The 27,000-nt window shown below is 53.4% G+C and overlaps 10 protein-coding genes across 10 annotated transcripts; 7 read left to right on the forward strand and 3 right to left on the reverse strand.

Annotated features, from left to right (window-relative positions):
- Nucleotides 1–154: 154 nt before the first annotated feature.
- On the forward strand, nucleotides 155–1,050 carry B0T26DRAFT_653811 (heterokaryon incompatibility protein-domain-containing protein; the record flags this gene model as incomplete). Its single annotated transcript, XM_060438494.1, has 2 exons — nucleotides 155–726; nucleotides 921–1,050. Coding segments are annotated over 2 exons (702 nt in total), but the record flags the coding sequence as incomplete, so codon positions are not given.
- Nucleotides 882–2,642, forward strand: B0T26DRAFT_429657 (uncharacterized protein). The gene has a single exon (XM_060434956.1). The coding sequence runs from the start codon at nucleotides 1,120–1,122 to the stop codon at nucleotides 2,515–2,517; it is 1,398 nt and encodes a 465-aa protein (XP_060293279.1). The 5' UTR covers nucleotides 882–1,119; the 3' UTR covers nucleotides 2,518–2,642.
- Nucleotide 2,643: 1 nt separating this feature from the next.
- On the reverse strand, nucleotides 2,644–5,086 carry B0T26DRAFT_429661 (uncharacterized protein). The gene is made up of 6 exons (XM_060434957.1): nucleotides 4,627–5,086; nucleotides 4,475–4,536; nucleotides 4,204–4,388; nucleotides 3,524–4,131; nucleotides 3,308–3,460; nucleotides 2,644–3,218 (listed from the first exon to the last, which is right to left on the reverse strand). The coding sequence occupies exons 1-6, from the start codon at nucleotides 4,885–4,887 to the stop codon at nucleotides 2,841–2,843; spliced, it is 1,647 nt and encodes a 548-aa protein (XP_060293280.1). The 5' UTR covers nucleotides 4,888–5,086; the 3' UTR covers nucleotides 2,644–2,840.
- Nucleotides 5,087–5,748: 662 nt separating this feature from the next.
- On the reverse strand, nucleotides 5,749–7,708 carry B0T26DRAFT_679316 (uncharacterized protein; the record flags this gene model as incomplete). Its single annotated transcript, XM_060440344.1, has 3 exons — nucleotides 5,749–5,781; nucleotides 5,843–7,601; nucleotides 7,656–7,708. 3 exons carry the CDS (start codon nucleotides 7,706–7,708, stop codon nucleotides 5,749–5,751), a joined length of 1,845 nt encoding a protein of 614 aa, XP_060293281.1.
- Nucleotides 7,709–7,878: 170 nt separating this feature from the next.
- On the forward strand, nucleotides 7,879–11,341 carry B0T26DRAFT_836106 (kinase-like domain-containing protein). The gene is made up of 2 exons (XM_060447509.1): nucleotides 7,879–8,716; nucleotides 8,789–11,341. Exons 1-2 carry the CDS (start codon nucleotides 8,171–8,173, stop codon nucleotides 10,916–10,918), a joined length of 2,676 nt encoding a protein of 891 aa, XP_060293282.1. The 5' UTR covers nucleotides 7,879–8,170; the 3' UTR covers nucleotides 10,919–11,341.
- A 39-nt stretch (nucleotides 11,342–11,380) lies between these two features.
- B0T26DRAFT_429785 (uncharacterized protein) lies at nucleotides 11,381–12,308 on the forward strand (the record flags this gene model as incomplete). Its single annotated transcript, XM_060434959.1, has 2 exons — nucleotides 11,381–12,058; nucleotides 12,129–12,308. Coding segments are annotated over 2 exons (681 nt in total), but the record flags the coding sequence as incomplete, so codon positions are not given.
- A 2,642-nt stretch (nucleotides 12,309–14,950) lies between these two features.
- Nucleotides 14,951–16,124, forward strand: B0T26DRAFT_874924 (uncharacterized protein). The gene is made up of 2 exons (XM_060448046.1): nucleotides 14,951–15,311; nucleotides 15,392–16,124. Exons 1-2 carry the CDS (start codon nucleotides 15,281–15,283, stop codon nucleotides 15,763–15,765), a joined length of 405 nt encoding a protein of 134 aa, XP_060293284.1. The 5' UTR covers nucleotides 14,951–15,280; the 3' UTR covers nucleotides 15,766–16,124.
- Nucleotides 16,125–18,194: 2,070 nt separating this feature from the next.
- On the reverse strand, nucleotides 18,195–18,454 carry B0T26DRAFT_755103 (uncharacterized protein; the record flags this gene model as incomplete). Its single annotated transcript, XM_060445907.1, has 2 exons — nucleotides 18,195–18,294; nucleotides 18,363–18,454. The coding sequence occupies 2 exons, from the start codon at nucleotides 18,452–18,454 to the stop codon at nucleotides 18,195–18,197; spliced, it is 192 nt and encodes a 63-aa protein (XP_060293285.1).
- B0T26DRAFT_429813 (uncharacterized protein) lies at nucleotides 18,450–18,970 on the forward strand. The gene has a single exon (XM_060434960.1). It carries the CDS (start codon nucleotides 18,573–18,575, stop codon nucleotides 18,882–18,884), a length of 312 nt encoding a protein of 103 aa, XP_060293286.1. The 5' UTR covers nucleotides 18,450–18,572; the 3' UTR covers nucleotides 18,885–18,970.
- Nucleotides 18,971–22,957: 3,987 nt separating this feature from the next.
- On the forward strand, nucleotides 22,958–24,435 carry B0T26DRAFT_805560 (uncharacterized protein). Its single transcript, XM_060447158.1, has 2 exons — nucleotides 22,958–23,711; nucleotides 23,765–24,435. Exons 1-2 carry the CDS (start codon nucleotides 23,262–23,264, stop codon nucleotides 24,314–24,316), a joined length of 1,002 nt encoding a protein of 333 aa, XP_060293287.1. The 5' UTR covers nucleotides 22,958–23,261; the 3' UTR covers nucleotides 24,317–24,435.
- The last annotated feature ends 2,565 nt before the right edge of the window (nucleotides 24,436–27,000 follow it).

Genomic DNA, 27,000 nt, shown 5'->3' on the forward strand with positions numbered 1-27,000 from the left:
TCGTCGTTGGACTTTCTGACTCTGCAATGTGCACGCCCCGCACTTGTCACTCTTCAGAGTCAGCTGCCACTTATCTCAACCCCATTCGCCGAGACAGCCAATGCCCCGGTCATGGCTCGATACGATTGAACTTGGCCAACTTTTATAGGATGAAATGGCTGCCACCTCAGTGACGATCGAGTTAAGCACATTTGTTGCTCGGCAACATGTGTCGTCAGTTAACCTCGGCACATACGAGCTGCTTCCGCTCGGTCCTCGTCAGATTCGGCTTCTCGATATTCCCGCACCAGAAAGACAACAGACGGACTCTCTACAAGCCAGCCTGCGGGTGGTGAGCTTGGATGAACATCCGTACTACGTGGCGCTCTCATACGTATGGGGCGCCCCCGCCGTCCCACTGCCTGGTGCCGACAACACTGGCGAGCAAAATGAGTCGGTGGCCATTGCGGTCACGCCTAACTGCCTGCTGGCAATGCGAACCTTGAGCCAGGCGCTGGGCGGCATGGCTGGGGTCTGGGTGGATTCCATCTGCATCAACCAAAGTGACGAGGTGGAAAAGTTCAGCCAGATAGCTCTGATGGGCGAGATTTACTCAATGGCGGATACGGTGCACATCTGGCTCGGCGACAGTGGCCCCGGAACCGACCAGGCCGTCGATACTTTCTTCCGAATCGCCGGCTCCCAACAGGCCCTTAGGCCCGACCCGGAGAGCGTGCTCGGGGTGACGTGCAAAAGTCTTGGAGCTCTGGCTCTCTCCCGAGCCGTGGTACGGCACTTCTACGATGACTACTACCAGCCGTGGCGGGTGTTTTTGAGAGAGGAAGGTTGGTCGTCTTCCTGCCGAGACCCTCTGGCCGATTATTTACTAACATAGCCACGAGAGCAGGTCTAAAGACTACCCTGGTCTCGCTTATCATCAGGCAACATCCCCATCTTCCGCCCGAAACCTGCCGCGGGGTGATCGACATCATTTCTCGCGAGTGGCTCTTCCGGATCTGGACCTTGCAGGAACTCGTGCTGAGCCAGAACCCCATTCTGTGGTGCGGAAAAAAGTCCCTCCCGTTCCGTAGTCTCGTCATCAGCATCATCTCTATCGAAGTGTCATACCGGTGGTGTCAAATGCTGGGCTCGCGCCGCGCCTATCACCTGGTGCGGAGGTGGACGGTCTTGACGTGTATCTGGATGGAAAGACAAGCGGCCATCCGGGGCCGTGAACCTGGGGACCAGCTTAAATACTTGGGTGACTACAACCGCTTTCTTCGGCGGCTCGAACTCGTAGACGCTGTTATCATGACTGCTGTCGGAGCCAGCGTGGTTGGTGCCTTGATCACCTACTCTGAACCACTGGGGGGGCCAATCTTGCTTGTGTTCGTTCCTATTCTTTGGGGACTCGCCGTGCTTGTCCCGGGGAGGTTTATGAAGCTCTACCACAGAATCAAGGTGTCTAGCTCCGTGGGACGGAACATTTCGACATTCCAGGATTTCAAATACTCGATCACTAACGAGATGGTGTCGCGCATGGCGACGGATGCTCGCGACAGGGTCCACGGCATTCGAGGGCTCTTGGACCCAGAAGCCCAGGCTGTGCTGAATCACACCTCGGCTACATCCGCACCCCAACTGTTTCAAGATTACTTTGAAACTGTCGCAACGACCGACACGCTGGCATGCAGGCTCATCTTCTGTGCCAGCGGGCCTCTCTGCGAAGGCGGCCCGTCGTGGGTGCCAGACCTGGAACGCGCGCACAAAGCCTGGACGCAGCCGCAGTCCGTGTTCTGGAACGCACAGTACCAGTTCCAGGAGGACTTCATCCCCGCGGACGGCCCGCAGGAAAAGTTCGTGCCTGTCCTGTCCATCTCGGACGACCACCGCAGACTCACGGTGGACCGCATCGACGTTGGCAAGGTCCTGTGGGTCGGCGAGGCCTTCCGCGCACCGCCGGCGGCCGTGGAGATGCTGTTATCGGAGGACGGCGGGTTCTCTGCCGCGCACCTGCACAACTTGCGGCAGCTCTGCGAGCCGCTTCTCCGCCGGCGCAGCGACAGCGACAACAACACCAAACTTTCGACATCCGAGTGGCCGCAGCTGGCCTATGTGCTCCTCAAACGACACGAAATGACGGACCTGTCACTGATCGAGGCCAAGCTTACCAAATGGATAAAAGTGGTACGGAAGTGGCGGACAGAGGAGGACAGCGCAGCCGTTCTCGCCGGCTTACGCGACGGCCAGCTGCTGAAATTCCACGACGCCATCTGCAACAACCTCGAGGCGAGCAAGCGGCGCCTGTTCGTGTGCCAGGCCAGAGACAAGCTGCGGCTGGGCAATGGGCCCGAGGGCCTCCAGCCGGACGACGACGTGGTCGGGATAACCCATTACGGCGCCGACAGTCTTCTTGCTGTTCGGCACGGACCGCAAGACGCTTGCTCTCGGCTGGTTGGGAGTTTGGAGCTTGAGGGTGATTGGTGGCGGCGTGCCGACTTGGAGCGTGAGACTTTCACGCCTTTGGTTCTGGAATGAGGCTTTCTCGTGGCTACTATTAGTGTTGTCGTGGTTAGAACAGCCCTCGGAAGGCAGCCGGGAATATAGTTATTGATATTATTGATATTGAATGCATTTAGAATCGGAAACCTTGTAATTGCGGCGATACCTTGATATAATAGTCGTACTACTATGTATATGATCTCATATAACGTTAATTATATAGAATTTGGGTGAAGTAAGGAAAAATGAAACTTAGAATGTGGTTAGATTTTTTCTTCTACTTAGCTCAAGGTCAATCCATGCTATGGAATGACGTTTTCTGCGGTCCGAACAGACCTCATAAAAAACTTGGTCCCTAATTATTCGACGGGCACGGCCAGGGTATTGGAATTGGTCGCGGCACCAGCCGGGTCTTTGAAAGCGCCGTAGTCATTATCCTCGTCGGCCGCAAGCCGTGTCTTTCTCTCAACCCTCGCATCCCAGGTCGCGGCCTTGGTCAAGTTCCGTTTTCTCATCGTCTGCATGATCTGCTGTTCCATCCGGTCGATGCCGTACTCCAGGTCACTGTCTTCTCTCGCATAGCGTTTTTCTCGGCTTTTCTCCCACACGAAATAGAGGGCCACGACCAGCAACGTGAGGGGTATCGTTACGGCCCAGTAGAACCAGAATGTCGGGGACGCGGCCGACGCCATGCTGGTGGCGTCGTGGAAGTCGAAGAAGGACGTTGAGAAGAGAGACTAGGATCGGCGTCGTGTTAATTAACCACAATGCACGCATCAATTACCTAGGCAGCAGCCATGTAAGATGAGATCTGAAGTATACTCACGGCTAGGAAGGTCCCTGGAAGAAGCACTGCGCCAAGCAGTGATATCCCTTTTGTTGCGCCTACTTCATGCTTGCTTGAGTGGGCTAGCCTGCGCTGCTCGCCGGCCATCTGCAGGCTCAGCTTACTTTCCTTCTGAGCGATCAAGTTGTACAGCTGTTGTTTCCTTGATGTAAGCCAATTAAGCCTGGGATCTCTGTTTCCGGGGGCATGACTCACGGCGCTTCTCTGGATCTCGAGCCTCTGCATCGTCGTGCTCGCATACACCTCGATGCCGTCCCACCTCTTCCTATACAGGCCGAGCCTGGACGCCATGGCGACCTGGAACTTTTCTACGGCGACGGTCTTTCTCTCGGCGGGCAGCATCTGCATGAACAGCCGCGCGGTCTCCTCGAGCGATGAGATGACCGAGAGGTAGCTCGTCGGTCGCTTCCACAGGACCTGCGATTGGCACTCGACCAGGTCGCGGTTGATGGCGTTGAAGTCGACGACGCCCTCGCCTAAGTACCGATCGGACTTGTCTAGGAGGTCGTCGTCGCGCATCGCGATGGCGTGCTCCAGCAGGCGCAGCCACTGGCGCGCGTCGCGCTGCTTCGCGTCGACGGCCGGCGACGACTCGTAACCAAACTGGAGCAGCGGGAGCAGCAGCGCGTGGCCGAGCTCGGAGCCGCACGCCTTGAGGTGGTTGACGAGGTCAGACAGCGACGACGAGGGGGTTCCCTTGGCGAAGCCCGTCGTGATGCCCGTCCGGAACTCGTGGCTGAGGATGAGCTCCCAGCCCCTAGTGTAGCCTTTCTTGCGCACGTCGCCTTTGCGGAAGACCATGTCTTTTTGTTCAAAAAGTTAACGAACTTGAACTCACGGGACTCAACAAAAAAGGTAGTCAGGAAGTAACCAACGCATATAATGGTTCCCGTCGTCGTCGAGATGCAGCCCGGACCAGAAGTACGGACCAACGACGCTTGTTGTTTCGATAGCCAGTCGCGGGAGGTGTAGGCCATCGATCATTGCCTTGTAGTCTTTCGGTTCCATGCTGATGTGCCTAGGGCTGAAGGTTTCGGGGTGCCGGGCGTTTTTTTGGAGGCTTGGAGTCCGTCAGTGCCAGTTTCAGCGCAATCAATGGCGCAGGACATGGTTGGCTGAGTAGGTAATTAGATACAAGACACGCACAGTAATCGAACTCCCGCAACGGGATGCACATCATCGGGCAGGATGGCTGAAGCAAAGATGCCCTAATCGAGAAGAGTAATTAAGTAACTGTTGGTGAATATTCCGTCAAGTGCATCACTTAATGGAGCAAGGAAAATGGAATGAGTGCTAACCCGTCGATGAATGAAATTGTCAAACTCGTCAGGCGGAAGAGGATGCTCTTCGACCGAATCCAGGCTGGCATCCTGTGCAATGCAATGCATGGATCGGTTAGCCAGCGAGCAAGTCATGGACATCGATAGGAAGTGACAATTCGTAGCTGATTGAGTCGGCAAGTAATTAATTACCGAATATGAGAACATCTCCAGGTATGACGTGGACTCGGTCACGGTTTTGCAATCTGCAACGAACTTGTTGAAAGTGAAGTTATCCATTTTTCTCCTTTCCCCCTCTTTTCCGCTTTTCGTCTAATTATGGCGAGATGGCATCTGGTAATTACAATGGACTGCTGTTTGTTTTCGCAACGTTATATTCTCTTAAACATGTGTGGCGAGTCGTACGTGGGCTGAAAACTCTGCGGTTGACGTGGATGGCGGATGCTGACCGCCTTTTAAAGCATTGTTAGGGAATAGGCAAGTACTTACCTGGGCGTATTCCGCCTTTTCGACTCTCTAGTCTAGTTCCCGTAATGCGGCTCCCTGTCGTGCTGCAAAGCTGCCCAATCATTGACTGGGTACAATGCATGTCCGGGTTAGGGTTTGGTTGCTGACCCTACCTGCTGCTGCCTGGGACGTTGTTGCCTAAGGCTAGGAGGGTGGATGAAGGTTCTTGCCTTAATAGATGGGTCGGGTGCCTTTGGTGTTGGGAAGAAAGTTGCCAGCCTGCTCCCGCCAATGGTCATGTCCTCTTCCGTCCATTGCACATAATTCCAGTCGACTGAGTCTTTCCGTCAGACACCACGGTGCAAGTTCTTGGCGCTTGGACCTGTTTGCAAATTGCCAAATTGCAATGTGATGCAATTCATCAGCTTCGGCCATGATGCTGCAAAGGCCGCCAAATCTGCCTACAGGCTAGACTCTGTCAGAAGCGACCTTCCTGATCAAGCGGGCCGCCTTCTGACGCTTGTCGCCAACGTTGACAATCCTCTCGCTGCCATCTTAGGTAGGTGCACGGGTCAACGCTAGATCTCCAGACTTCATAGGCAGTTAATTGCTCCCACACATGGCCCCCTCCGCGCGCCAGAGAAATCACTTCGTTACATCCCCCTCCGCACCATTTCCCTTCTCGAAAACCGCCTAAACATTGAGCATGCTCAAGCGAAGGACAACCTAGGTACTCTCGCAGTCAGCGCACTCATTCATATATGTATCACGCCGTGTCAAACCTCACCTTCTCAATGTATCTCACTCCAACAAGAATGCCGTCCTGGTCTTCAAATTCCCTTTCGTCTCCAAAGTCGGCGTTCTCCGCATCCAGGCACGTTAGACACGTTTCGACAATCTCAGCGTACCTGGTCCCCATGCAGCGCGGGAGCTGCTCTCTTGTAAGCCCTAGCAGGAACTCCTTCCCCGATGCCTTTAGCCACTGGCCCGCAGCTTGCGGCTCTTCAAGTGTCCGCGAAGGCAGCTTTATGCCTCCAAACACAGCGCTGGAGAGGCGAGGTAATGCCATTTCATCCGGTATTCCCGTCCCTGCAAACACTTTCGGTCTTGTCGCTATTCGTCCCGTCTCTGCGGCGTCTACAGCAGAGCTGGGGGGGGCAGGATATTTGACGAAACTGGTCCACAGCCCGACCTCAAGCAGGCATACGCCAAGGCTATAGATGTCGTGCTGCATGACGTAGTGTTCGCGCGGGCTGGCACCCTGCCGTGACGGGTGACGGTACAAATTCTTGTGAGTAGCGTCGTCACCCTTGCGGTGGGTCTGTCCTTCGTCTCTGCGGAAGTTCTCAAAGCCAACCAGGAACACAGACTGCCGCGCCCCGCTTGTATAGTCCTTCTCCGACATGGGCTCAGAGATTTTGGTGTCAAAGCAGATGACCGACTCGGGCCGTACGCTCTTATGCACGAACCCGAACGTGTGCACGTACCCGACTGCCTTGGCCAACCCGCGCGCGATCTCGAAGCGGTCAGTGAGGGAGTCCGGCGCGGGCGTGCTGGTCAGCTTCTCGCGCAGGGTGCAGGGTCTGGCTGCGCCGCTGCCGGGAGGCGCGCGGAATACCATGGTGAAGGTGATGTCGTGGGTGGGCAGCATTGTGAACCCGGAGCCAGACCCTTGAGGTAATCCCGATTCTGGACCAGCAGCACTGGCGGCGGCAGCAGCGTCAGCTGTAGTCTCCGTCACGAACCCCTTGCAGCTGAGCAGACCAAACGTGTGCGGCTCGTCGTGCTGTAGCTTGCGCGCTAGGTCGCGCGTGTCCTTCTTGATGATGCGGTACTTGGACAGCGGCTGGCATTCGATCCGGTTCAGCAGGTACAAAGTCACGTCGCCCGTGGAGCTATAGCGGCGCGCCAGTAACGTGGCATCACAGTACGAGATTGGCGAGACGTACATCTTCCGTAGCTCCTCGGGCGGCAAGGCCAGTCCTAAGTTAGTAGCAGTGCTGCTTGCTAGAGAAAACCTGTCGTCAAGCCCAGCTCGGATCGTCACCGTCGATGGGATGGAAACGGCGGTGCTGGATAAGGAGGCGTTGTCTTCGTCTTCCGGTGTGGCCAGGGCGCTATCGACTTTGGGATTCGCGATCAACATGAGAAGAAACCAAGACAGGTCCGCTGTTCGCTGCCACGTCTCGAGCTCCTCGATGGCCTTATCAAGACTTTCCTTCTTGCGGGCGTATTTGAAGCGGCGCGTCTTGTAGCATGTGTCAAAGGTGTCGCGTTCAGGCCCAAAGGTGCCGGCACTCGGTCGCTTCTCGACATGCATGTCCTTGAGCATGGACGTGACGATCTGCAGTTTGCTGAGGAACATTTGGAGAGTCTGGTCGTAGACCTTGCGGTGGTCATCGTCCATCATGTCCGAGACGCGCCGCAAAAAGTTGAGCTGGTGCGTGATGCGGAGCCAGCCATTTTCGAGGCGAAGCACGCGCTCCGATATTTGCGCGTCTGCATGCTTGAAAGTTGAGCAGACGTCCCTCAGCTCCTTTCCATATCTTGTCGCGTTTGTTAGCGCCGGACTCGATGCATATTTAAGGGGCCGTTCTTACTTGAAGCACAGGTCTACGGTTGCAACAATTCCGAGGGCGAGCTCAACAGACATGTTGACTGCCCAGGCGATTGCTGCACACTACCTGTGTTGGTTCTTTGAGTTTCCCGACGGATGGAAAACTGACCAGGTAGCTAGAGCCTCGTCTTCGCGGTGGCTGAGACGCTGCGCAGTGACCTGGCCGCAGACACAGCCACCACCAGCGCACATGACAAGACCGCTCCCATTCGTCAAAATCGCTCACATTCCCTCAGGCACGAGTTTTTCTACCTTTTGAGGGCGCCTAACGAGGGGGCCATTCGCTCCTCCCCCAAACACCCCACAGTTCACACAAGGAAGCTCGAACACGCCTCGTTTGTTGATCGTCACACTTTGGTCTACATCCACTGCATCTGATCAGCGGACCTTGCGAAATATATGCAAACTGATGCGATTGCCAAAGTTGGACTAATGTCTGATCGACCGCCACGACCGATTGCCCTCGCGTAGAAGGGAGCTTGGTTGAGGTCGGCGACCATGGCAGGCCAAAACCGACCACTCCCGGAGTTGGTGCGCGACTGGAGGCTTCAAGCCACCATTCAACAAAATGGTAATGTCACTACCCATACCCGCCCGCCCTCGACTCGTGAAACCTGGACGCGTGAGAAGAGATTGGGCCGCGGGGGTTATGGCGACGTCTGGCTGGAGCGGAAGGTGAAGCTGAAAGGCGCGCGGGGATCTCACACGGCCGACCTTCGCGCCGTCAAGTGCCTTGAGATATCCAATCGCGCGTCGCATTCCGACGCTGAGCACTTCTATGTGCGCGAGATTGAAGCATTGGCCAAGTTCTCGCAGGCCAACATGGAGTATAATGAGTACTTTGTTAAATTCTTCGGCTGGTACAAGGCGCCCGGTTCCCTATACATCGCCATGGAATACTGCGAGCATGGCGACCTGAGGATGTACCTTGCCGATCACAAAACCTTGCCAGAAGACCAAGTACAGGTTGTTGTCCGCCAGGTTCTCGGCGCCCTTTCCTCCATGCACAAAGAGGGATTTGCTCATCGAGACCTCAAACCCGCGGTAAGAGCGGAGTCTCCCGCCACGATACCACTGGTTTATCAAAGACCAATGCTAAATAATTGTGTGCGACAGAATATTCTCATCAAAACTCATCCACCCGAGCATGAATGGTGGACGAAAGTGTGCGATCTCGGGCTCAGCAAACGAGCCGAGGGTGTCGCGGGGGGGCTCACCACAACGATGAGAGGCACCGAAAATTTCATGGCCCCAGAAACAAAAGGCTTTCCCTTCACCGGAGATCCCAGGACTGCGGATCCATTTCGTGCCGATATCTGGTCCCTTGGCGAGACTGTTTTCCGTGCCCTGACGGGCCACGGGACGTTTCAGGACCCAGTGGCCTTCTTGGATTACCAACAAGGAAAACATAACTTCCCGTTAAATCCGCTAAGAGAGGCCAAAGCAAGTCCTTTGGCGCAGTCTTTTGTTGTCACACTCATGTCACCCTTACCGAAAACCAGACCAGAGGCACCAGATGCCTTACGCCACCCATGGATAAAACAGGGAGACGAGCCTTCACTTGTTCTTCCGGACACAGAAACGGTTTACCAAAGTCAACTGGAACCCGGAGATTCATCATTATATGCAGAGAATGATCTCACCAAGCCATCAGGCCAATGGACCACCACCATGCCTCATCGGGGGGCCATCCCATCCAATGCCTCCCATATTCCCAACGAAGTGGAGATTACGTTGCCGTCTGGATCTTGGAGCACAACCTCAGCCCTGCAACAGCAGAGACAACCACCCAGCCCAGCGTCCGGCACAATTCCTGTCCTTGATGCAAACTACCAGGTGTCCGAGGAGCATTCCAGGGCGTCGGCGTTTCCGCTTGAGTTTACGACTCTCAATGCCTTTGACTCACTCTGGAGGACGAATTTCTCGGCCGCAGTAAGGGGCTTCCCGGACAAGTTCCTTCACGAGCATCAAGATATGTTTATTGAGCGTTTCAAACATGAGCAAAAACAAAAGGAGATCCAGCACCACTACCAACTTCAGCACCAACTTCCTATTCATCTACAATCACATTCACAAGGACCCCCACTTGCTAGCACTGACCGTTACTTATCTTCCTTTGGCCCCTCCACTTACTATTCCGCCACCCGAGGCTTGCCAAGTCAACTCGGGCGGGGTTCCGCCTTGAACCCTTCTGGCCTCCCAGCTCAAATGGCACCTCGTGAACGACCACAACCTCAGTACCCTCCTATTTCCTCATACTATGGCCCGTCTCCAATACCCACCGATTATCCACTATACCCTGGCTCCATGTACGGGTACGGGCAAGGAGCGTATTTGCAATACCAATCCCTAGCTGACCAACAAAGACTACCCGCCCCGGCGATGGCGGCCCCCATGATGGTGCACAGTGGTAGCACGCAGGGCTATGGCTACAATACTTTTGGATATCCAATGCCAAGACAGCAGGCCCCGATGATGATGTTTCGCGGCAGCAGTCAGGGCTCCAACTCGGTCTACCAGCCAACGCCGCCGTTGCCTTCGCAGGCCGCAACTGCAGTAGGCGCAGCAGGAGTAACTGCGATGCCTACACCACCCTCCAATAGTTCAGCTGCAGTTCCTAAATTTGGAGATTTAGTGTGGGAGAGCGAATATTTATCGCGACCACCTAGCCTGGGATCAAAGCCTGATGGCACCGATGACGTGAAATCCAAGCTCGCTCCTAGTCCTGCTATACGCAGGAGCCCTAGCCCGATTATACTAGCAGAGCCCCCACAACCTAAGCCGAAAGTTCCAGATGACGAGCAGCTGGACCCGTTGGCCGATCTCTGGGTATTCGGGCTCGACCCTTCTGTTACCGAGGCCGTGCTCTTTGAGCTATTCTGTGACATCGGTCAGCTGCGCTCGATCCGCGTTGATCGCGACCAGATCACGGGCCGCTCGCTTGGATCTGCCACCGTCAGGTACAAAAACGCGTCAGACGCTGCGAAAGCCGAGAAGAAGCTGAACGGCACCACGATCAAGGGCCGTCCATTTAATATAACTTATGGGGCCCTCTTTGCCCCTGCCCTCTTTGACCATGTTGAGATGACGGAACCTATCATCCAGAGAGATGTTTCGGTCTCTGGTGGGAGCACGTCGTCGCCAACGGAGCAACTCAAGGAGGAAAAGGAAATGTTGCAGGGAGTGAGGAAATGGAGGCGGACACGTCAGCTAAGATGGGGACAAGTCAGATCTCCGCTGCAGTGAATGCCAGTCTAAATACGAAATATGTGGCGCTGTTGAGCGTGGCGGTTGATGGTGGCGCAACATGTCCGGGAAAAATTGGAACCACCAACGCTTTACAGAGTACGGGTTCCATACTTTACTTAGCGCAAGCCCCCAAAGCTTTTCCCTGTTGGCAATCTAATGTTTGTGCAGTGCACAATTGTCTCTGCACTCTGTCTGCCAGCTCAATTGATAGCGACATTCGTCAAAGAGGCTCAATAATGGCGACAAAGGCTTCCAGATCCACTTCCAAGTTCCCGTTGAGGACAAAGACAAAGTCTGGGACACAGACAAAGTCTTACGATTTTCCAACTGCAAAGTGGGTCGGCCCCTGCAAGCACTGACATTTTGTGGCGGTTGCCGTGTCAGCCTGGACCGTGGGTTCACCAGGTGGCGCAGGCGGCGTCGGCGCGTTTTCGCGTGCTGGTCTCTCAATTAAAGGCCTGGCCGCGCCCACACACCCACCCAAACTCCATTTCACCTCACACCCTCTTTTTCCCGTTTTCTGTCCCGTTCGGTCAAAAAACGACACCATCCGATCCAATCCAATCCAGTCCCAATTGCATCAATTGGCTACCACGCTCTCTCATACAACTTACACATAAGATGGATTTCAGCATGGACATCGACATGAACCCGCGGAAGCGCTTCCGCGACGCGCAGGACGACGACGTGCCAATTGACGGCTGCAACGTGGACACGGCCGACGGGGGTGGTCGCGCCGCTAAGAAGTCGCGGCGGCACTTGCCGCAGCTGCTGTTGTCGGCCGACACGCCCGCACGTGACCCCACATTTTCGCTTCCGCACCCCAGCCCCGCAATGTCCATGCCGATGGACCAGGACATGATGGACTCGGAGCCATTTGCCAGCAGCAGCGACAGCGACAACAGCGGCCCTACGACGCCCGCATCCTCCGCCGACGATGAGAGCAGCAGCAGCAGCGACCTCTTCTTCAAGTCCGTGCCGGCGGCCGTGGCCCACTTCGCTCCATCCAACCCTCCACAACCGCAGTACCAGGAGCAGCCGCGCTCGTCCATGGTCATCTCGGGCCTCAACCAGGCGCGCCGCAACCAGGCGTACCTCCGGCAGGGATATCCCCTGAGCTGGATGCCTGATCGACCGGTGAGTGCATCCCGAGTGTTTTTCAATGTGTGACACTGTGAAATGAATTGGCGATGCTGACTCGTTGCAGTGAGAGAGCGAGTGAGTGGGTGGGTCTGAACTGCCTCATCGACGCCATGTAAAGTGCATAGGAACGGAGTGCATCTCTGCGGACAAAAAGCATGTAAAAACAAAAGCGGCGCGTGTGTAAGAATATTCTTTTTGTTTGGGTTGTAAGATTAGATCGGCAGCCGGCGCTGCAGTCGGGTCAGTCAGTCACTGACTGGCCTGCAGCTTTGTGTATTACAGAGTTCTGCGGTTTGTGCAGAGCACGCTCTTTAGTTTAGTTTTGTTGTATTAGAAGGTGGAAACATAATGAGACGAGCCTTCTCTCGTGGAAAAAGAGGGTTTCATGGTCACTTGATCTCGCATTCGTTCCGACCGCGTTCCCAGCTTGGTGATAATCATGAGTGGCCCATGTTGAGCTGCATCCACCAGGCCAAGACGACAATTCACAATGCACATTAACGGCATGCCTCTCCGGCTGTCAATTTGTCGGAGACAGACCTGTGCAGCAATGGGACGCGACCAAGATAAAACCATGAGCGCTTCAAAAGACAAAAAGAATCACGAGTCTTATGATCGTGCCCAGCCTCGGACTCAATTGAAGATGGAATGCGAACCAAGCAGCCACTCCCGGACAGTTCTACTTCACTTTACACTTCCCATGATAACTTTGAATGCTGAATGAGAGATTTTACACCTCTGCGTTGTGTTTAATTCCACGTTCATTTGGGACAACTCTGCAAGGCTATTGGACCCTGACCAGTGTTTTGAGCAGGACGGTAGGTGCAAGCCAGGTGTCGTCACCAGGCACGGAGTCAGTTACATGAACTCATCGATGTCGTTCGTGTACGTCCCCGGGCTGCCTCTTAATTAATCAGTCACCGGTCTTGCTGATAACTACGTACCCACCCACCTGTGTAGCGCCGCCCGTGAGGGTGAACGAACCTGGAAAAATGGGCGTCGGTGCAGCATATTCTCATGCCGTTGTGCTGATTGATCGAGAGAGAGACTGTTCAGATCAGTCAACCAGCACCCGCCTATTACAGATGAGGCAAGCTCAACTGTGTCCATTTTACTGTGTGCGTGGCAATGGGTACAAGACATTTTACTTTGGTGATGAATATTTGGTCCAACCGTGGAAGTCGCTCCTTGAGTAGACAAAATTAAACACAGAAGAGGGGATCTCGGGTGTTGCAAAGCCGTTTTCGTCTGTCTTCGGCGCGGTTAGAGGATTTTTCAATAATTACGCCCGCCTCACCGTAGGACCTAGGTAGTTAGGTACGCTCCAAGCCATCCGTATGTGATCGGTTGGTCGGTCCCTCCAGGAAGTGGTTCTTCACGCTGCGCGGCCGTTCCAGTGCAATCGGTGGTGAACGGCTCGCGCCGCCATGGATCAAAGGGGACAAGGCTATTTATTCCTGATGGGTGGCGTTCGTAATGCATTCAATAATTACGACTGCGGTGCTAGTCGGGGACGACTATGCAACTATAGCAGTGTAGTGCGAGGGCCGATACAACACTCGCCTTGGTCTCGGCCACGGCCTCGACATTGCGTGTGATTGGGCAGGAATCCCGCAGGATGCTGCCTAGATGGGAAAGCACAAATGATTCACTCGTAACAATCATATCGAGTTTTGACGATTGTTTGGGCCGCGGCACAAGTGACGCGCGTGGAATTGGGTTCGTTGCCGGCTGGCAGTAAGCGGGGAGGTAAGACAAGTGTCAAAATGTCGTACAAGTGTCAAACAGTAGTACGAGTTGCCGAAACTGGACTGGCAGCACCTTAAATACTTTTTGTGGTGGGAATTGACCCCTCAGGAAGACCTGGTTTCGATTTGGTCCCAAGTTGGGGCTGAAACTGGCCAGGGGGCCCGCCGATCAGCCGCCGCTCCCAGCCCTGTGGGGTTGCAAATCGGCCGTGGGCGCCGATCGGAGTTTCCCCACTGGGCCGGTCGGACTTTTGGTTGAAACCGGCTACTGTTCCAGGGCGCCGTGGTTTCCGGCGGCGGCCTCATTAGTTAGGCCACAGCAGAAACACGAAATGCCTGGCGAGCGGGTCCCTGTCAGCACACGCTGTGCGACGAGCGACCTACTGTAATTTAGTGAGTGCTCGCTGAAATACAGCGCCTTCGAGCGCTAAACCTTTTCGCTTTCAAGGTGCCCTTGGAACGGACATTCTGGGCAATGGAGGCGACAATCGAAGCGTAAGACAGATTATTCGTAGCGCAAGATAGACCTTATGCGAACGATATATCAATCCTCAATTTAGATACTCTAGCCGAGCTAGCTTAGTGGTAGAATGTGTACGTGTTCGTTACTCGTGTTTGGTGGTAGTCAGGTTAATTTTGGTGCAAGCCTTTTGTCCTGAGGTGAGAGATCGGGGTGCCTGCCCGCTCAGGCGGGGATAGAAGTAAGATGGAATGTCCCGCCATGGTGCCTGCCCGCTCAATCGCGAAGAAACGTAGACATTTGCGCTCGATCCGAGCCTGCGCTCCTACACGGATAATGATGCATTGCGTTTTAGATGCTTCGTTTGTGCATATAATAATAATGGCTCGATTTGTATATACTACAATGAATCCTGTTGAACCCCGTCAAATCCCGTCGTGGGGTCTAAACGTGCCACGCGGGCAATCAGCCCTTCAGGGCTTGCCACGCGGGCACTCAGCCCTTTAGGGCTTTCCACTGCGGCTTTGGGCGTCTAACGCCCCCTAGGGCTTGGGGAAGTCCCTGGCGGGCCAGGTGAGACGACCACCCCAGGCGGCACGGATACAGTCCCAGACCAGACTAAGCCCGTAACTGTCTTAGTATACGCTCTTGGCACTTCTTGTCATCCGAGCTATGGATCCTTCGGCCGCCTCGCAAGCTGGGGCCTCAACAGGCCAAGTGTTCCAGCTCTCGCTCGTAACGGCAACTCCTTTTGGAATCGTCTCAAATCAAGGCCGTCGTCGAATTCTTTGATCCTCTAGGAGGATTTAGTATGCTTTTGCTGGAGTGTGGGCCTTTGGGCGTGTTCTCGTCCGAGATAAATAGAGCATCCCTGGCGCAGTTCATGACCATCAATCAACAGCAGCATCATCACCATCTTCTCCGCATTCAGCTCTTCAGCTCATCACTCCTTTCACACCAAACCAAACTTTTTACACAAAGCACTGACTCAAACACCAAATTACTAAAATGGTCTCTATGAAGTTCACCGCGGCTGCTGGTAAGGCCGCCCCCGAACTCACCCCACTTCCCCAATAATTAGAGATCCCGAGGCTAACCACAATGTTTGTGCCCACGCAGTCCTCAGCATGCTGCTCGCACCCGTCCTGGCCCTCAGCCCCGAGGTGATGGAGCGCCAGATCGAGGAGCGGCAGGCGGCGGACCCGCAGAACATGGCCGGGGCCGGCAACGGCGCCGGGTCGCAGTTCATCGGCGGCGCCTGCAAGTCGTCGGCCGACTGCGACGTCGCCGCCAGCCGTGGACCCCCGGCCACGTGCGCCCGCCTCGCCGGCCGCACCGACATTGGCCAGTGCTCGGGCATCTGCGTCAGCTTCGCCGCCCCCAAGGCCGGCGCCGGCTTCGGCGACTCCTCGCCCCCCACGGTCCCCGCGTCCGCCAACTGCCCTGGCGAGCAGGCCAAGATCAACGCCGCTTTCGGCAAGAAAAAGTTCTAAACAGCGCCCGAACTCGGGCTGTTGTCCCTCGCTTGATCGGCGGGTGTTGCTACTATCATCGCAGCTACCCCCTGCCGCTCCCTTCGTTCGTCTCTGCAGACCGCATTTTTGCTTAAGTAGAACTAGTCGCTACTCACCCAGAGGAACAAGAACCCTGCTTGCATCTCTCGCCATCGTCGTGGCTCTAGAGCGCTAGATAGACCCTAGGTCGCACTCGAAAACCCCACGCTCGCTTCGTCCTGTATAGTGTATCATCCATCTGTCATTATCATATATACCATTAGACTGTTAGTAGCGTATATCACTCGCCTCTCGCTTATAGACGTGATAGCAATTTATACCACATTTACTCTCTTTAACCTATTAATGACGATGCAGACTGTCAGTCTTTGTAAGTTTTCGGGGTGAGTGTTTGCTCTCTGATTCTACTTCTGCGTCGACTGTTCCGAGACTCACTCTGACGTTCGGATCATTTATAGCCTTCCCTGCGATGGGCACACGGTCGTCAAAATTGCTTAGCCTTGTGTTGTAGTTGTGTATTACTGCTCCACTAGAAACCGCCAACCAACTAGTTCACTTACTGCCTTCTGGGGCTGAGAGGGCAAGTTGGAACTTGGATTTGCTGCTTAAGAAGCTTTATCTATTAGCCTAGAACGACAAGTAAGTTTATTTCAACGTGTATACATAATGTTTGCAAACTTCTACCGTTTGAGCAACCGATCCGCCGTTCTGCCATTATTGTGAGTTGAGGTATTTCTTGAAAGGGAGGCAAACAATAACAATCCGGTCTCTGTCGTCTAGCTCTGCATCGCGATCGACCAATACCATGCTCATCGACGTTCTTCATTATTTCTTTCGAGCTCTTCGTCCAGTTTTGAGCAGGCATGCATAGGCGAAGGAGTGTGAGGCGAGTTTCGCTGCAAAACACCATCTCGGAGAAAGTCTCGGTGACCTAGCTACGTCGACGCGAAAGCGCGCCCACTTCCATAACAATTCTGTAATTTCGTAAATAACACACCCATCTTGCTCTGCAAAATAATAGCCCACTGCTACCTGGGAGCTCATTTTCCCTTCACACCGTTTTTGGCTCGGGCACCCAGTAGCGTCACTCTGCTTGTAAAGGTCTTGTAAAGGTAGCGTAAAACTCCAGTCTGGTGACCAAATTGAACCGTTCAGATGGAGATCTAGGAGTAAAATTCCCAATGACGTTGCTCACCAGTAGCTCAGAATCGATGGTACATAAACATCGAACCAGCCTCTGACCCACGCCTCACTTCTCCTTCACATCTTCAAACCGCCCCAAATCAGACCAGGCAACTTCACTTTCTCAACCTCAAAACAAGCAACCCGCACCACTCAATATTGCGGATAAAGCTGCCGTCCTATCTACCATTTTCAATCCACAATCGACAACCATGACCGCGACATCCGCCGAGGGAAAGGCTGCGCAGCCTATTCAACGCAAGGCCTCATCCGCCTCGGAGATGGTGGACGGCTAGACCTGCTCGAGCTGCGGAAAGACCAACAATAACGGCGGCTCCAGCACCTGCGGCCACTGCGGCGTGCGCAACTAGCGGCATTTCTTGAAGGACTGAAGGTATCATTCGCTCGCTTTCTCGGGACTGGCAACTTGAAAGGTTTTTTTATTAATATTGACGCTTGAAAATATAGTTAATTAGCCATAATTGATCTGGCTCGAACTCCCCGCGGAAAGGTGGACTGATGAAAGTTTTCTTAGACTTGAGCCGGGTACAGAATAAAGCCGCATGTCTCACTCTCCTGCAAATATGCTGCTTGTTCAGATGTCTGATGGAAAAGTGACTTCTAATTCGGCTGAACGGAGCCACCGTAGGCGAGCTTGCGAGCCGGAGGTGGCGTAGAGAGGCTGTATTCTATATTATAGTGAGGGTGCCGAAGTTTCTCGCATCGGGATTGGCCAGTTTACGTCCGTGTCGAAATGGACAACGGGGACTGGTCGATTGGATAATCCTCGGACGTGTTAAGCCGTTAAATGCCGCTTTGCTGTGTTGTGAGGCCGTCGAAGGAAGGAACACCTTGGGGGGATTCCTAATTGGTACCTGGGAGGAGGACGGACCGCTTTGTAAGCTATAGGGCCGCGGGCTAAGAGCGCCGCAGGCACTGGGGGTCTTAGGGGGCTTGCCCCCTAAAAATCCAATAATTAGACCATGAACATCGAAATATAGAATTATCACGAGAATTTGTTTCGGTGGTAGGATAGCTATCAATCCGTTGTGGGTGGTCCGTGCCTCCGTGGGGTACCTTCAACTTTCTAGCCAGCTCCCCCCGACAAAATGAACCAGTTTCTTCGTAATATAACTTCAATCGCACGCCCGATTTATCGCTTTCCAGCTATGAACAGGCACGCCGAATACTTTACGATTATTACCCTATTATTCTCTACTAATATATTACCCGGAACGCGTGTTTTTCGAGGCGCCGCGATGGCTGCGGTCGGGGTCCCTCAACCGCAGCCCCCACCGCCCGATGCGCCAAATGCAGGCGCCAAATCTAGGCGGCTATTGGCGATGGATTTCTTATAGTTGCTCAGGCTCCGCATTATGGTGAGGTCCCCGTACTGGAGCACGACGTCGACCTTGTCGGGGAGCGACGCTGGGCCGGGGAAGGCATCGTCGTACGTATCTGAAAGAATGAGGAAGGTAGTCGCCATTATGTTGGGTAGTACTATTTTTCAAATACGGGCCTGCCGACTGGGACTTGGTAAGAAATAGATCGGGCTACTATCTTATTCAAGCTAGGGTTCATCGACTCTAAGAAGCCTGACGGTGATGATGACGTTGATTAGTAGGAGTTCGCTAATCCCGACGGGGGTGAGCCTGTTTGGTGCCATCGGCGGCGCGGCGACGGCTATAGTAGCAATGACGCTAAGAGACGAAAAAGATATGCTGCCGCTACGGCCACCACTGGAATGCCACTGGCGTAACGACACGATTGAGCCTAAAAGAATACTGGCAAGGCCGCCCGTGAAAAAAGAAGTGCCAAAAACATACAGCACTAGGGATTCGCTGGTGGCCACCCACCCAACTACTAGTCTAGCGGTCAGAAGCCTTGTCTCTGAGACTCAAAGTGGCCGAAAATGAGGGTATACAGGAGTCGAAAATGGGGCTCCAGAAGTGCACCGAATAAAAATGCGGCGTCTTATCTCTTATCTTGATTAAAACGGATTCCGTGTCGAGTTTAGCTGATAGAATGCCGTTTTTAGAAAGAGCTTTAATGTACGCACCCACCACTTTTTTCGTCGCACCCACCTGGCATGTTGGCAGCTGGCAACGCAGGGACCGCTTTTTGTATGGTAAGTCAGGTGACCAGCTTTTAGACCAACCCCCTTTTAGACCACGCACTAAAATCGCCACCCCACCACATCATAAAATTCAATTGCTCGCAGCTTCGTCAATTCGATAGCTACGTTAATACAGTTTGTAGTGTCAGATTCCTCTTCTTCTGAAATCTCAGAATCTGTAACATTCTCCCCAGCAGCTAATCTTTGTGCGCGGCGGATCTCTGTGACGAACCTGGTTCGTACTGGACAGCTGCAGGAGGCAGGCGCCTCAGGCAAGACTGGGGCCCCGCTCGTCGAGAGCCAATCAGACGGTGCACGGTGCCAAGAGGGCTCTTGGCACCAGGCAAACGGAAGGACGGCCAATCAGAGGTGGCCCGGTGCCAAGAAGGGTCTTGGCACCAGGCAAATGGCCCGGCACGCTAGCAGTGCCCGGCGCCAGGCAGCTCCTTCCTGCCGGGCAAGTAAGAGCTGTGCTCTTACTGGCCCGCCATAATTAAATAAATACGATGACCGTATCCACGGTCTTAGATAGTTCTTGCTTGGTTCTTCAAGCAAGCAATACACATTCACTGCACTCATACACTTTGAGTGGCATTCCGATTTGACTGTATTACCCGTGCGATAGGAGCTTGCCCTTTGTTCTATCTTCATAATTACCAACCCAGCATTCTGTGGAGCCCGTGCTCCCTTACAGACAGACGACCCTAACAGTCGAGTGGTTTGTAATAATCTCCTCAATACCAGCAAAGGCCTTATTGGGGTCGATTTCCACCCTCCTTCTCTTCCGGCCTCTCGCACGTTCGAGGTCTTCCTGGGCCGCTTGAAATTGTTGTTAAATGGTGGCCAATTGGAAGGCCATGTTATCGAATCCTTTGTAGGCTTTCCGCATACAAAGCCGTTCGCTGGCAGTACGTTTAGTACCACGTAGAAAACGCTCCCCCTGAGCCGAGAAATCCTTGGCCTTTTTAGGGGTAAACCACAAAGGCCGGCCCTCCGAATTCTTGCCCAGAATGGGGTTATTGAATGACTCAAGGCCTGCAGAAGGTGTGGGGGCTACCGTACTAATGCAGCCATTGGAATTCTTAATAACGAGGCTGTTGCTTAGGGGCTTCCTTAGGGAGACTGGCCACAACCCTGAGGCCTTCCAACCAGCCTTGATATTTGACTCGGTCATTCCGTAGATTCTGGCGTGCCTGTATCATTCTAAAAAGGCTCGTTTTGCAGCTACAGAGTCGCTGGTTAGGCCAGAAAGCAAGTCATTCAGCGGTGCCCTGTACTTAGCCTTCAGCGGGCCGAAAACGGCTACATCCACGGGCTGGAGAACGTGAGAGGTGTGGGGTGGCAGAAATAATAACTGTACGTTGTTGGTAAAAGCTAGCCACATAAATTTCTCAGTGGTATGACTGCCGTGGCCATCCAAAATAAGGAGGCGTTTCTCCTTAGGGTTGGCCGGCCGAGTGGCCGGAAGAAAGACTTCGCGGAGCCATTCGACGGCAGTGTCATCGTCAGTCCACCCGTTTTTGGTTGGTTTGAAGACCCAACCTTCGAATGGGGTCAAATCGCGTGGGTACCACTGTTGCTAAAGGCTCCCACCCTTGAAAATAACCAGTAGGTTCAAAAACCGGCCGTCGGCCGAAACACACTCTAGAATGGTCGTCCAAATTCGGTCTCCAGACTTCCTCTTTTGTAAAAGCTTTCTAGATTTGGAGCCTACAACCAGACCGTTATCTCCAATGCCATTAGATATGCCAGTTTCGTCCATATTGTACCTGTTCTCCGGCAGAATGGCCTTAACCCCTAGAAACTCCAGGTAGTCAAACCAGGGCCGAATAACGGCCTCGCAGGCTCGGTCAGCACGGTTTGTGTGGATTCTCCATGGTCTCTTGGTAGAAGTGGAAGGATTTCGGTTCAAAAAGCGGCGGCACCAGTGCTTTCCAAGGTGGGTTGGCTCTCCAGAGGCTGCGAGTATTCTGGTACCCAATTTCCGGATTTGCCTGTGGGTTGGGGGGTTGCTAATGACCCCCTGGAAGAGAACCCATTCTGCGAGACGTTCTTCCAGTGCCGGAAAAAGCTTCTGATTGATTATTTGAGAGTAGGTGGCTGGATTGCTGCCTCTGGATCGATAATATAAAGTGTTGTGGGGGATGCCGTGGTTTTTGGCCGCATCTGTCACCGCACAGTCAACTGTTATGAGGCAAGGCTGCAATGTAGTCGCTGTATTCGTAGAATCTAAAGCTAAAGAAGGAAAAAAAGGAAACGGATTGAAATCAAATTCGTGAAGTTGTGGGCGATTGAAATAGAAGAGTTAGGTAGCAAGGGTTAGTTATCCTTCTAGAACCTTGTGGTCTAAAAGGGGGTTGGTCTAAAAGCTGGCCACCTAACTTAAAATGCCGTATTGCATGGCAGCCACCCAACGCCCTACCATGCACTAAGGAAGCCCGGTAAAGTAAAAATGCTACTATTTACGCCGTCACATGCCGGGCTTTTGCGCGCACTTGGTGTTTTAAGGTCTGTAGTGGCCAGGTGGCCTTTGCAGACCTTTGTATGCATATGCAGTCCTTTCCTGTGCCAAAGAACACATCGTCAACCTATCTTTCCGCTCACAGCCTTCATGATGCCTCTGATCGAGATTTCCTCTGACGATTCGAGCTCCCTAGCTCCCTCGCCCTCGCCGTCCCCGGCTCCGACTCCCTCTCCCTCTCCCCCGCCCTTGCCGGGTAATTCGTGCCGTGATGATTTCTCGCCTGCGCCTTCGGCCGGCTCAGACTCAGAGAAAGCCGAGGCGTACGGACCTGAAGATACATGGACTGTCGATGCCGTCGGCGAGCCTCTCTTCTGCGGGGACTCCGCTGACGAAGTCACAATAATGATAACGTGGGTGAAGAAAAACAAATGCGGGCTCTTCATTCAACGAAGCTATCAACACAAAGACTGGGGAGACGGAAAAATTCTTCTTTCAATGCGATCAAGCCGATTACGACAGACATCCCGTCAAAACCCTCGAGGCCCGGGAGACAAGCAGCAGGAAGAAAGCAAAAGACTGTCCCTTTCGCATATGCCTTCAGAGAAAGGATCACGATGACGGCTGGACTGCTAGGCCGCTTAACCTCACACACAAAGGTCATGGACCCTCGGGCTCTCCTTCACAGCATGAAATGTTTCGCCGTAAAGCAACCTATCAGGAAGAGGACTACATCGTCGATTTAACGCATCAGTCTATTCCAGCGAAAGCAGCCCTCCGCCTCTTCAAGACGAAGTTCCCATATTCTAACATCATCACGACCGACGTCTACAACATCATGCGGGACTACAGGCAGTCACAGAGAGATGGCTACGCTGATGCCCAAGCATTTGTCAAGAAGCTAGAATCGGGAGATTACTATTGTAACATCATCTACAAGGACAACACGAAAACAAAGATGTTACATGCCTTCTGGGTAACACGGCGTCAGTTGAAGATGTGGGTGAAGTTCGGGGCCTGCATAGGCATCGATGCAACCTACCGCGCAAACAACCTGCGCATGCCTTTGGTAACTGGCGTTGTTGTGACTCCTGAGAAAACCACGATGCCTCTTTTCCAAGCGCTTTTGAGCAACGAAAAGGAAGAAGGCTACCAGTTCCTTTTGGAATCTGTTGCTCGCTGCCGGAGGCACTTTTCTACACCTCTTCCTCGCGTGTTTATTACAGACGGTGATGAACAGTTGGTCGGCGCCTTGATCATGTTTTCCCCTGACGTACAGAGTCAGCGTTGTGTGTGGCACATGAATTGCAACATGGTGTTGTACATCACAAGAAATACTGGATCAAGCCCCCAACCGACCGGCCTACCCGGAATGCCACTGCCGCCGAGAGAGCCGGGGACTCCGAGGAGGGCGACGACGACGACGACGATGCCGAGGACATCGCTACGATGAATGCCCTCAACTCGAAGACCCAGTCGACGAAGAAAGGTCCCGTTGTTCTCGGCGCTGTACCAACGAAGGTGGCCAACACAAGAGCGGGTCTTTTCGAGCCTTGGAAGCATATGGTGTTTAGTCGGTCGGTCCGGGACTTCAACAAAGCGAAGACTATATTGAATCGTCAGTTTTCGACGACTCAATCACGAATCGTCAATCACATCAACAAGGACCTGCTTCTATACAAAGAACAGTGGGCGGGCTGTTATACGAAGATGTAAATGAATGCGGGCGTGCGAACCACATCGCCGAATGAATCCAACAACGGCTCGGTAAAGTCGGAAGGCCTGTCGGGTCGGTCGGGCCTCATCGAGGTCCTTGAGGCTGTAGATCGGCATGTTACCTACCGCTACGATGTCTACAAAGAGGCAACAGCTAAGTCGTCAAGCTCGGTGCCAAAGGCATACCTTTTGAAGAAGTGGCTTGGTCCCTGCCTTATGCAGTTAACTCGGTGGGCTCTAGATCTCCTTGTCGAACAACATAGGAAGATTACTTTCCCTACCGCTACAACGCCCGGCCGACCTCTTCCTCCCTGCACCGGAAGATTCGGTAGTCAGTACGGCTTGCCCTGCGCGCATACGATGCTCGAAAGATACAATGATGATCACGAAGACAGTGTTTTGGTTGACCCACTTGACTGCGACCGCACCTGGCATCTCAAAAAGCACAGAGTAGGTCGTCATGAATCCTTTTACCTTGTTTTCCCTAGCTAATTTGCTTCCAGGACGCGGAAGATAAGTATCCACGGATCGAAAAGCCCGACAAAGCGATGCCGAAAGGTCACCCTGTCAATCAGGGCGGTCCTTTTGAAAATGAAGCCATCCTCCCGGAGCCACCGGCGCCGAAGACGAAGACAGCAGCCCGGAGCGGCACGATTCGCCGGGACGCGCGGCGTTACTATTCACAGTTCGAGGTAGCCGGGCCGAGCCTAGAAGAGCGGGATGAACAAGATGAACAGGATGAAGAAGACATGGAGATTGAGTCGGACTGCATCGTCGTCGGCGCAGGGACAAAGAGAAAGGCAACAACACAACAGAGGAAGAAAGGGAAGAAAAGAAAGACAACGAAGAAGACGAGCAAGCCTGTCAAGGACAAGGCGAGCCGCCCGGGCCGGGCCAAGACCCACCTCTATGACATAAAGGTAAAAGAGTGGTGGGACCGCAGGGCTCAACGCAGGAGCTCGTGGGAGGTTTCAAACACTGATGAAGACGTATTCTTCGATTCCTTGGATGAAGATGACCCTTTTCCTCGTAAGGAGGACTTCATAGATAACTAGGTTGCTAGATTGACGGGCTCAACACCAAGGAATTGCATCACCATAACAAACTAGGTTATCATTAGACTAGATTGCTAGACTCAACACCAAGGAATTACATCACCATGTCAACAAATCAGGATTCAACGCATTGCTCGGGTAGCTGGGCGCATGCGATGGAATTTGGCTAATTTATTTACAAATCCGAGCCTCAAAGTTGCCATTTGCAAGTTGCCTTTATTTCGAGCTGACTCAGCAACGAAGAAATCGTCAAAATGGAAAACACCACGGTAAACGCGTTTTCAGGGCATTTGAAGGGTTTGACGGCCTCAACGCCGTTGACCCGGGCTGCCGGGCTGCATGGCAGGCGCATGGGCGGCCGGATGGTAATTCAGTATTTTACCGGCTTAAATTAGGCTCTGAGTATCTCAGTTGCCAGCAGCTGTCAATATCCCCAGGTGGGTGCGACGAAAAAAACGGTGGGTGCGTACATCAAAGCTCTTTAGAAACGCCTACTACTCCGTCTCGCATAGGCACGTAAAATGGAATGCACCCAATTAAAACGCTACGGAATATACCGTGAATAGAGCTCTTAGCGGTACCATGCAGGCTCTTGTACCCGATATTTACCCAATTCTGCCGAAGCTCCCCTGCTAGCGTAGATAGCTTCCTCTTTTCCTTCCTTGGCTTTTAGATTCTCCGAATATACGGAATAGTACAGACCGAAATCAGTGTCCTGTCACGGCAGGTGCCAGACAGGTGGTAAGAGCTGGCACACCCCGACCAGACATACCTGGTTTAGGATGTGGTCAGTGCATAACCTCACCAACTCAACCTATTTCTCTGCGCCCCTCGCAGCCTCTGGAACTTTCTTTCCTTTTTCTTTCCTTAGCTTTAGATTCTACGAATACAGCGACCATATTGCAGCCCTGTCTCAAATTAGTTGACTGTGCGGTGACATGTCCACGATTTCAATGTTCAAACTTTCTCCGCACGGGCCATTTTGTCCTGGCTGTGGGTCACACAGTACATCGCAGGTCGCTTCATGTTACGGGACGGCCGAACTATGGTCCGTGGTGCCGTAATCATGCGCTAAGGCTGCAAGCCCCACTTGCAGCCCCACTCCTAATCGGGACTCGCGTACACGTGACCTCATCCCACCACCACAAGACTGGCGCCTGCAGGACTCGCAGGCTTCTTCCTTTTCCTTTCCTTTCCTTAGCTTAGTTACTTACGAATTCAGCCACTATTTACTTGCAGCTTTGCCTCTTGTATTTGCCTGCCTTCACACTTTATACCGAAACAAGTCAGCTCCAAAACTTGCTGGAGACGGGAGCCGGAAGCTTGGGGGAACAAAAATGCATTGACTGCTTTCGGCGCTTGGCTTGCGCGCCACCACGTGCGAACAAGTCCTGTAACGACCGACTAATCAAATACAAGGTCACAAGGCGCAAACTAACTCACTAATTGCATACAATACTGTCCAGTACATACTATACTTATCACTCGTCTCATAAGAAAAAGTTAGAAGAATCCTCCAGATACGTACAAAGTAATAATAAGAGTGCGTCTCCTCCGACTGTTAAAACGTCTCCATATACTGTAGGTACATAGGCGCCCAAGCGTTACAGCTCACCGCCCATGAAAATACCACATTTTACAGTCAAAATTACCACATTCGCTGGCTTCCCGGCTCCAAGCGCTGGCAACGCAATTGTACCGCAATTGCACCTCGCCGCCGTCGCCAACGTCAACACATTTTCAAATGCGGTAATTGAAGCTCAGGACCGTAGATTCGCTCAAATCGTTCAAATCTCCAGTAAAATGCGAAGCTGACTTCGTTGAATTCGCTTACGTAATAGGGCCAAAAATGCAATAAAAGACTACAGGCCTGCTTACACTACTCACAACTGCATGCAACTGACGGCCTTACTGATCCATGCCTTCTAAGGCCCGGGCAGTCGGCTGCGGGACCCTTCCACTTCGTGTAGGCCGTACAATACGACCTTCAGCCACTGCAGAGGCTGCAGGGCCACGTGAAGCTCGTGATGTTGTTGTGCCGCCCCGGCCTCCCCTGCTCCCTGAACCCCGGGTGCCACGGCGAGCCGAGTCAAGGTTGTTGACGGTACGGCGGGGAGGCGGCTGGCTAAGCTCGTCAACGTCGTCGTCGTCAACATCGTCGTCGTCATCGTCAAGGGTGGCGCCCTCCCACTGTGAGGGATTCCGCCGAATGGAAGGCATAAGCCCGGACTGCCTGCCCGGCTGAGTGGTCGGGACACGCGGAGCGTTCGGCTCGGCTGCGAACGCCGTCGTGTTGCGAGGCCTGCCTCGAAGGTGCTCAACCCTGTCAAAGTCAAGGTACCGCAGGTACTCGTCTTCATCAAGTAATGACCTTTCCAGGTACTAATATGGATGGAAATTAACCTTCTGAAGCTTCAGAGTACCTGCCCTGTGACGTTTAAGAAGCTCGTGAGAGTAAGGAATGCCATACTGCGCCCGAGTACTGCCAGTGCAAGGCTCAAGGGGTCGCGGGCGGTCTTCCAGTGCCGGCTGAATCTTTTGGTACTGTTGAACAACACGATCGAGGGCTTCATAACATACGTTGTAAGGAGCCTCGCCTAGCCACTGCTTTCCTAGGTAATCGAAGCGAATGCGGTTTTGTTGGTTACGAGTCTCTTCATTACAGGCTTCCTTCATGCCCTCCA

The sequence above is a fragment of the Lasiosphaeria miniovina genome (genome assembly GCF_030549165.1).
Source record: "Lasiosphaeria miniovina strain SMH2392-1A chromosome Unknown B0T26scaffold_6, whole genome shotgun sequence".
Classification (NCBI taxonomy): Eukaryota; Fungi; Ascomycota; class Sordariomycetes; order Sordariales; family Lasiosphaeriaceae; genus Lasiosphaeria; species Lasiosphaeria miniovina.

Bases quoted from the DNA above. Each gene is read 5' to 3' on its own strand.
- B0T26DRAFT_429657 (XM_060434956.1), top strand. From the start codon at position 1,120: ATGCTGGGCTCGCGCCGCGCCTATCACCTGGTGCGGAGGTGGACGGTC.
- B0T26DRAFT_429661 (XM_060434957.1), bottom strand. From the start codon at position 4,887: ATGGATAACTTCACTTTCAACAAGTTCGTTGCAGATTGCAAAACCGTG. The intron at 4,132-4,203 runs GTTGGTTACTTC...TTGAACAAAAAG, and splicing joins CGACGGGAACCATTATATGC to ACATGGTCTTCCGCAAAGGC. The intron at 3,219-3,307 runs GTGAGTATACTT...CGCCGATCCTAG, and splicing joins TTCCAGGGACCTTCCTAGCC to TCTCTCTTCTCAACGTCCTT.
- B0T26DRAFT_836106 (XM_060447509.1), top strand. From the start codon at position 8,171: ATGGCAGGCCAAAACCGACCACTCCCGGAGTTGGTGCGCGACTGGAGG. The intron at 8,717-8,788 runs GTAAGAGCGGAG...TGTGTGCGACAG, and splicing joins ATCGAGACCTCAAACCCGCG to AATATTCTCATCAAAACTCA.
- B0T26DRAFT_874924 (XM_060448046.1), top strand. From the start codon at position 15,281: ATGGTCTCTATGAAGTTCACCGCGGCTGCTG. The intron at 15,312-15,391 runs GTAAGGCCGCCC...GTGCCCACGCAG, and splicing joins GAAGTTCACCGCGGCTGCTG to TCCTCAGCATGCTGCTCGCA.
- B0T26DRAFT_429813 (XM_060434960.1), top strand. From the start codon at position 18,573: ATGATGACGTTGATTAGTAGGAGTTCGCTAATCCCGACGGGGGTGAGC.
- B0T26DRAFT_805560 (XM_060447158.1), top strand. From the start codon at position 23,262: ATGAATGCGGGCGTGCGAACCACATCGCCGAATGAATCCAACAACGGC. The intron at 23,712-23,764 runs GTAGGTCGTCAT...ATTTGCTTCCAG, and splicing joins GGCATCTCAAAAAGCACAGA to GACGCGGAAGATAAGTATCC.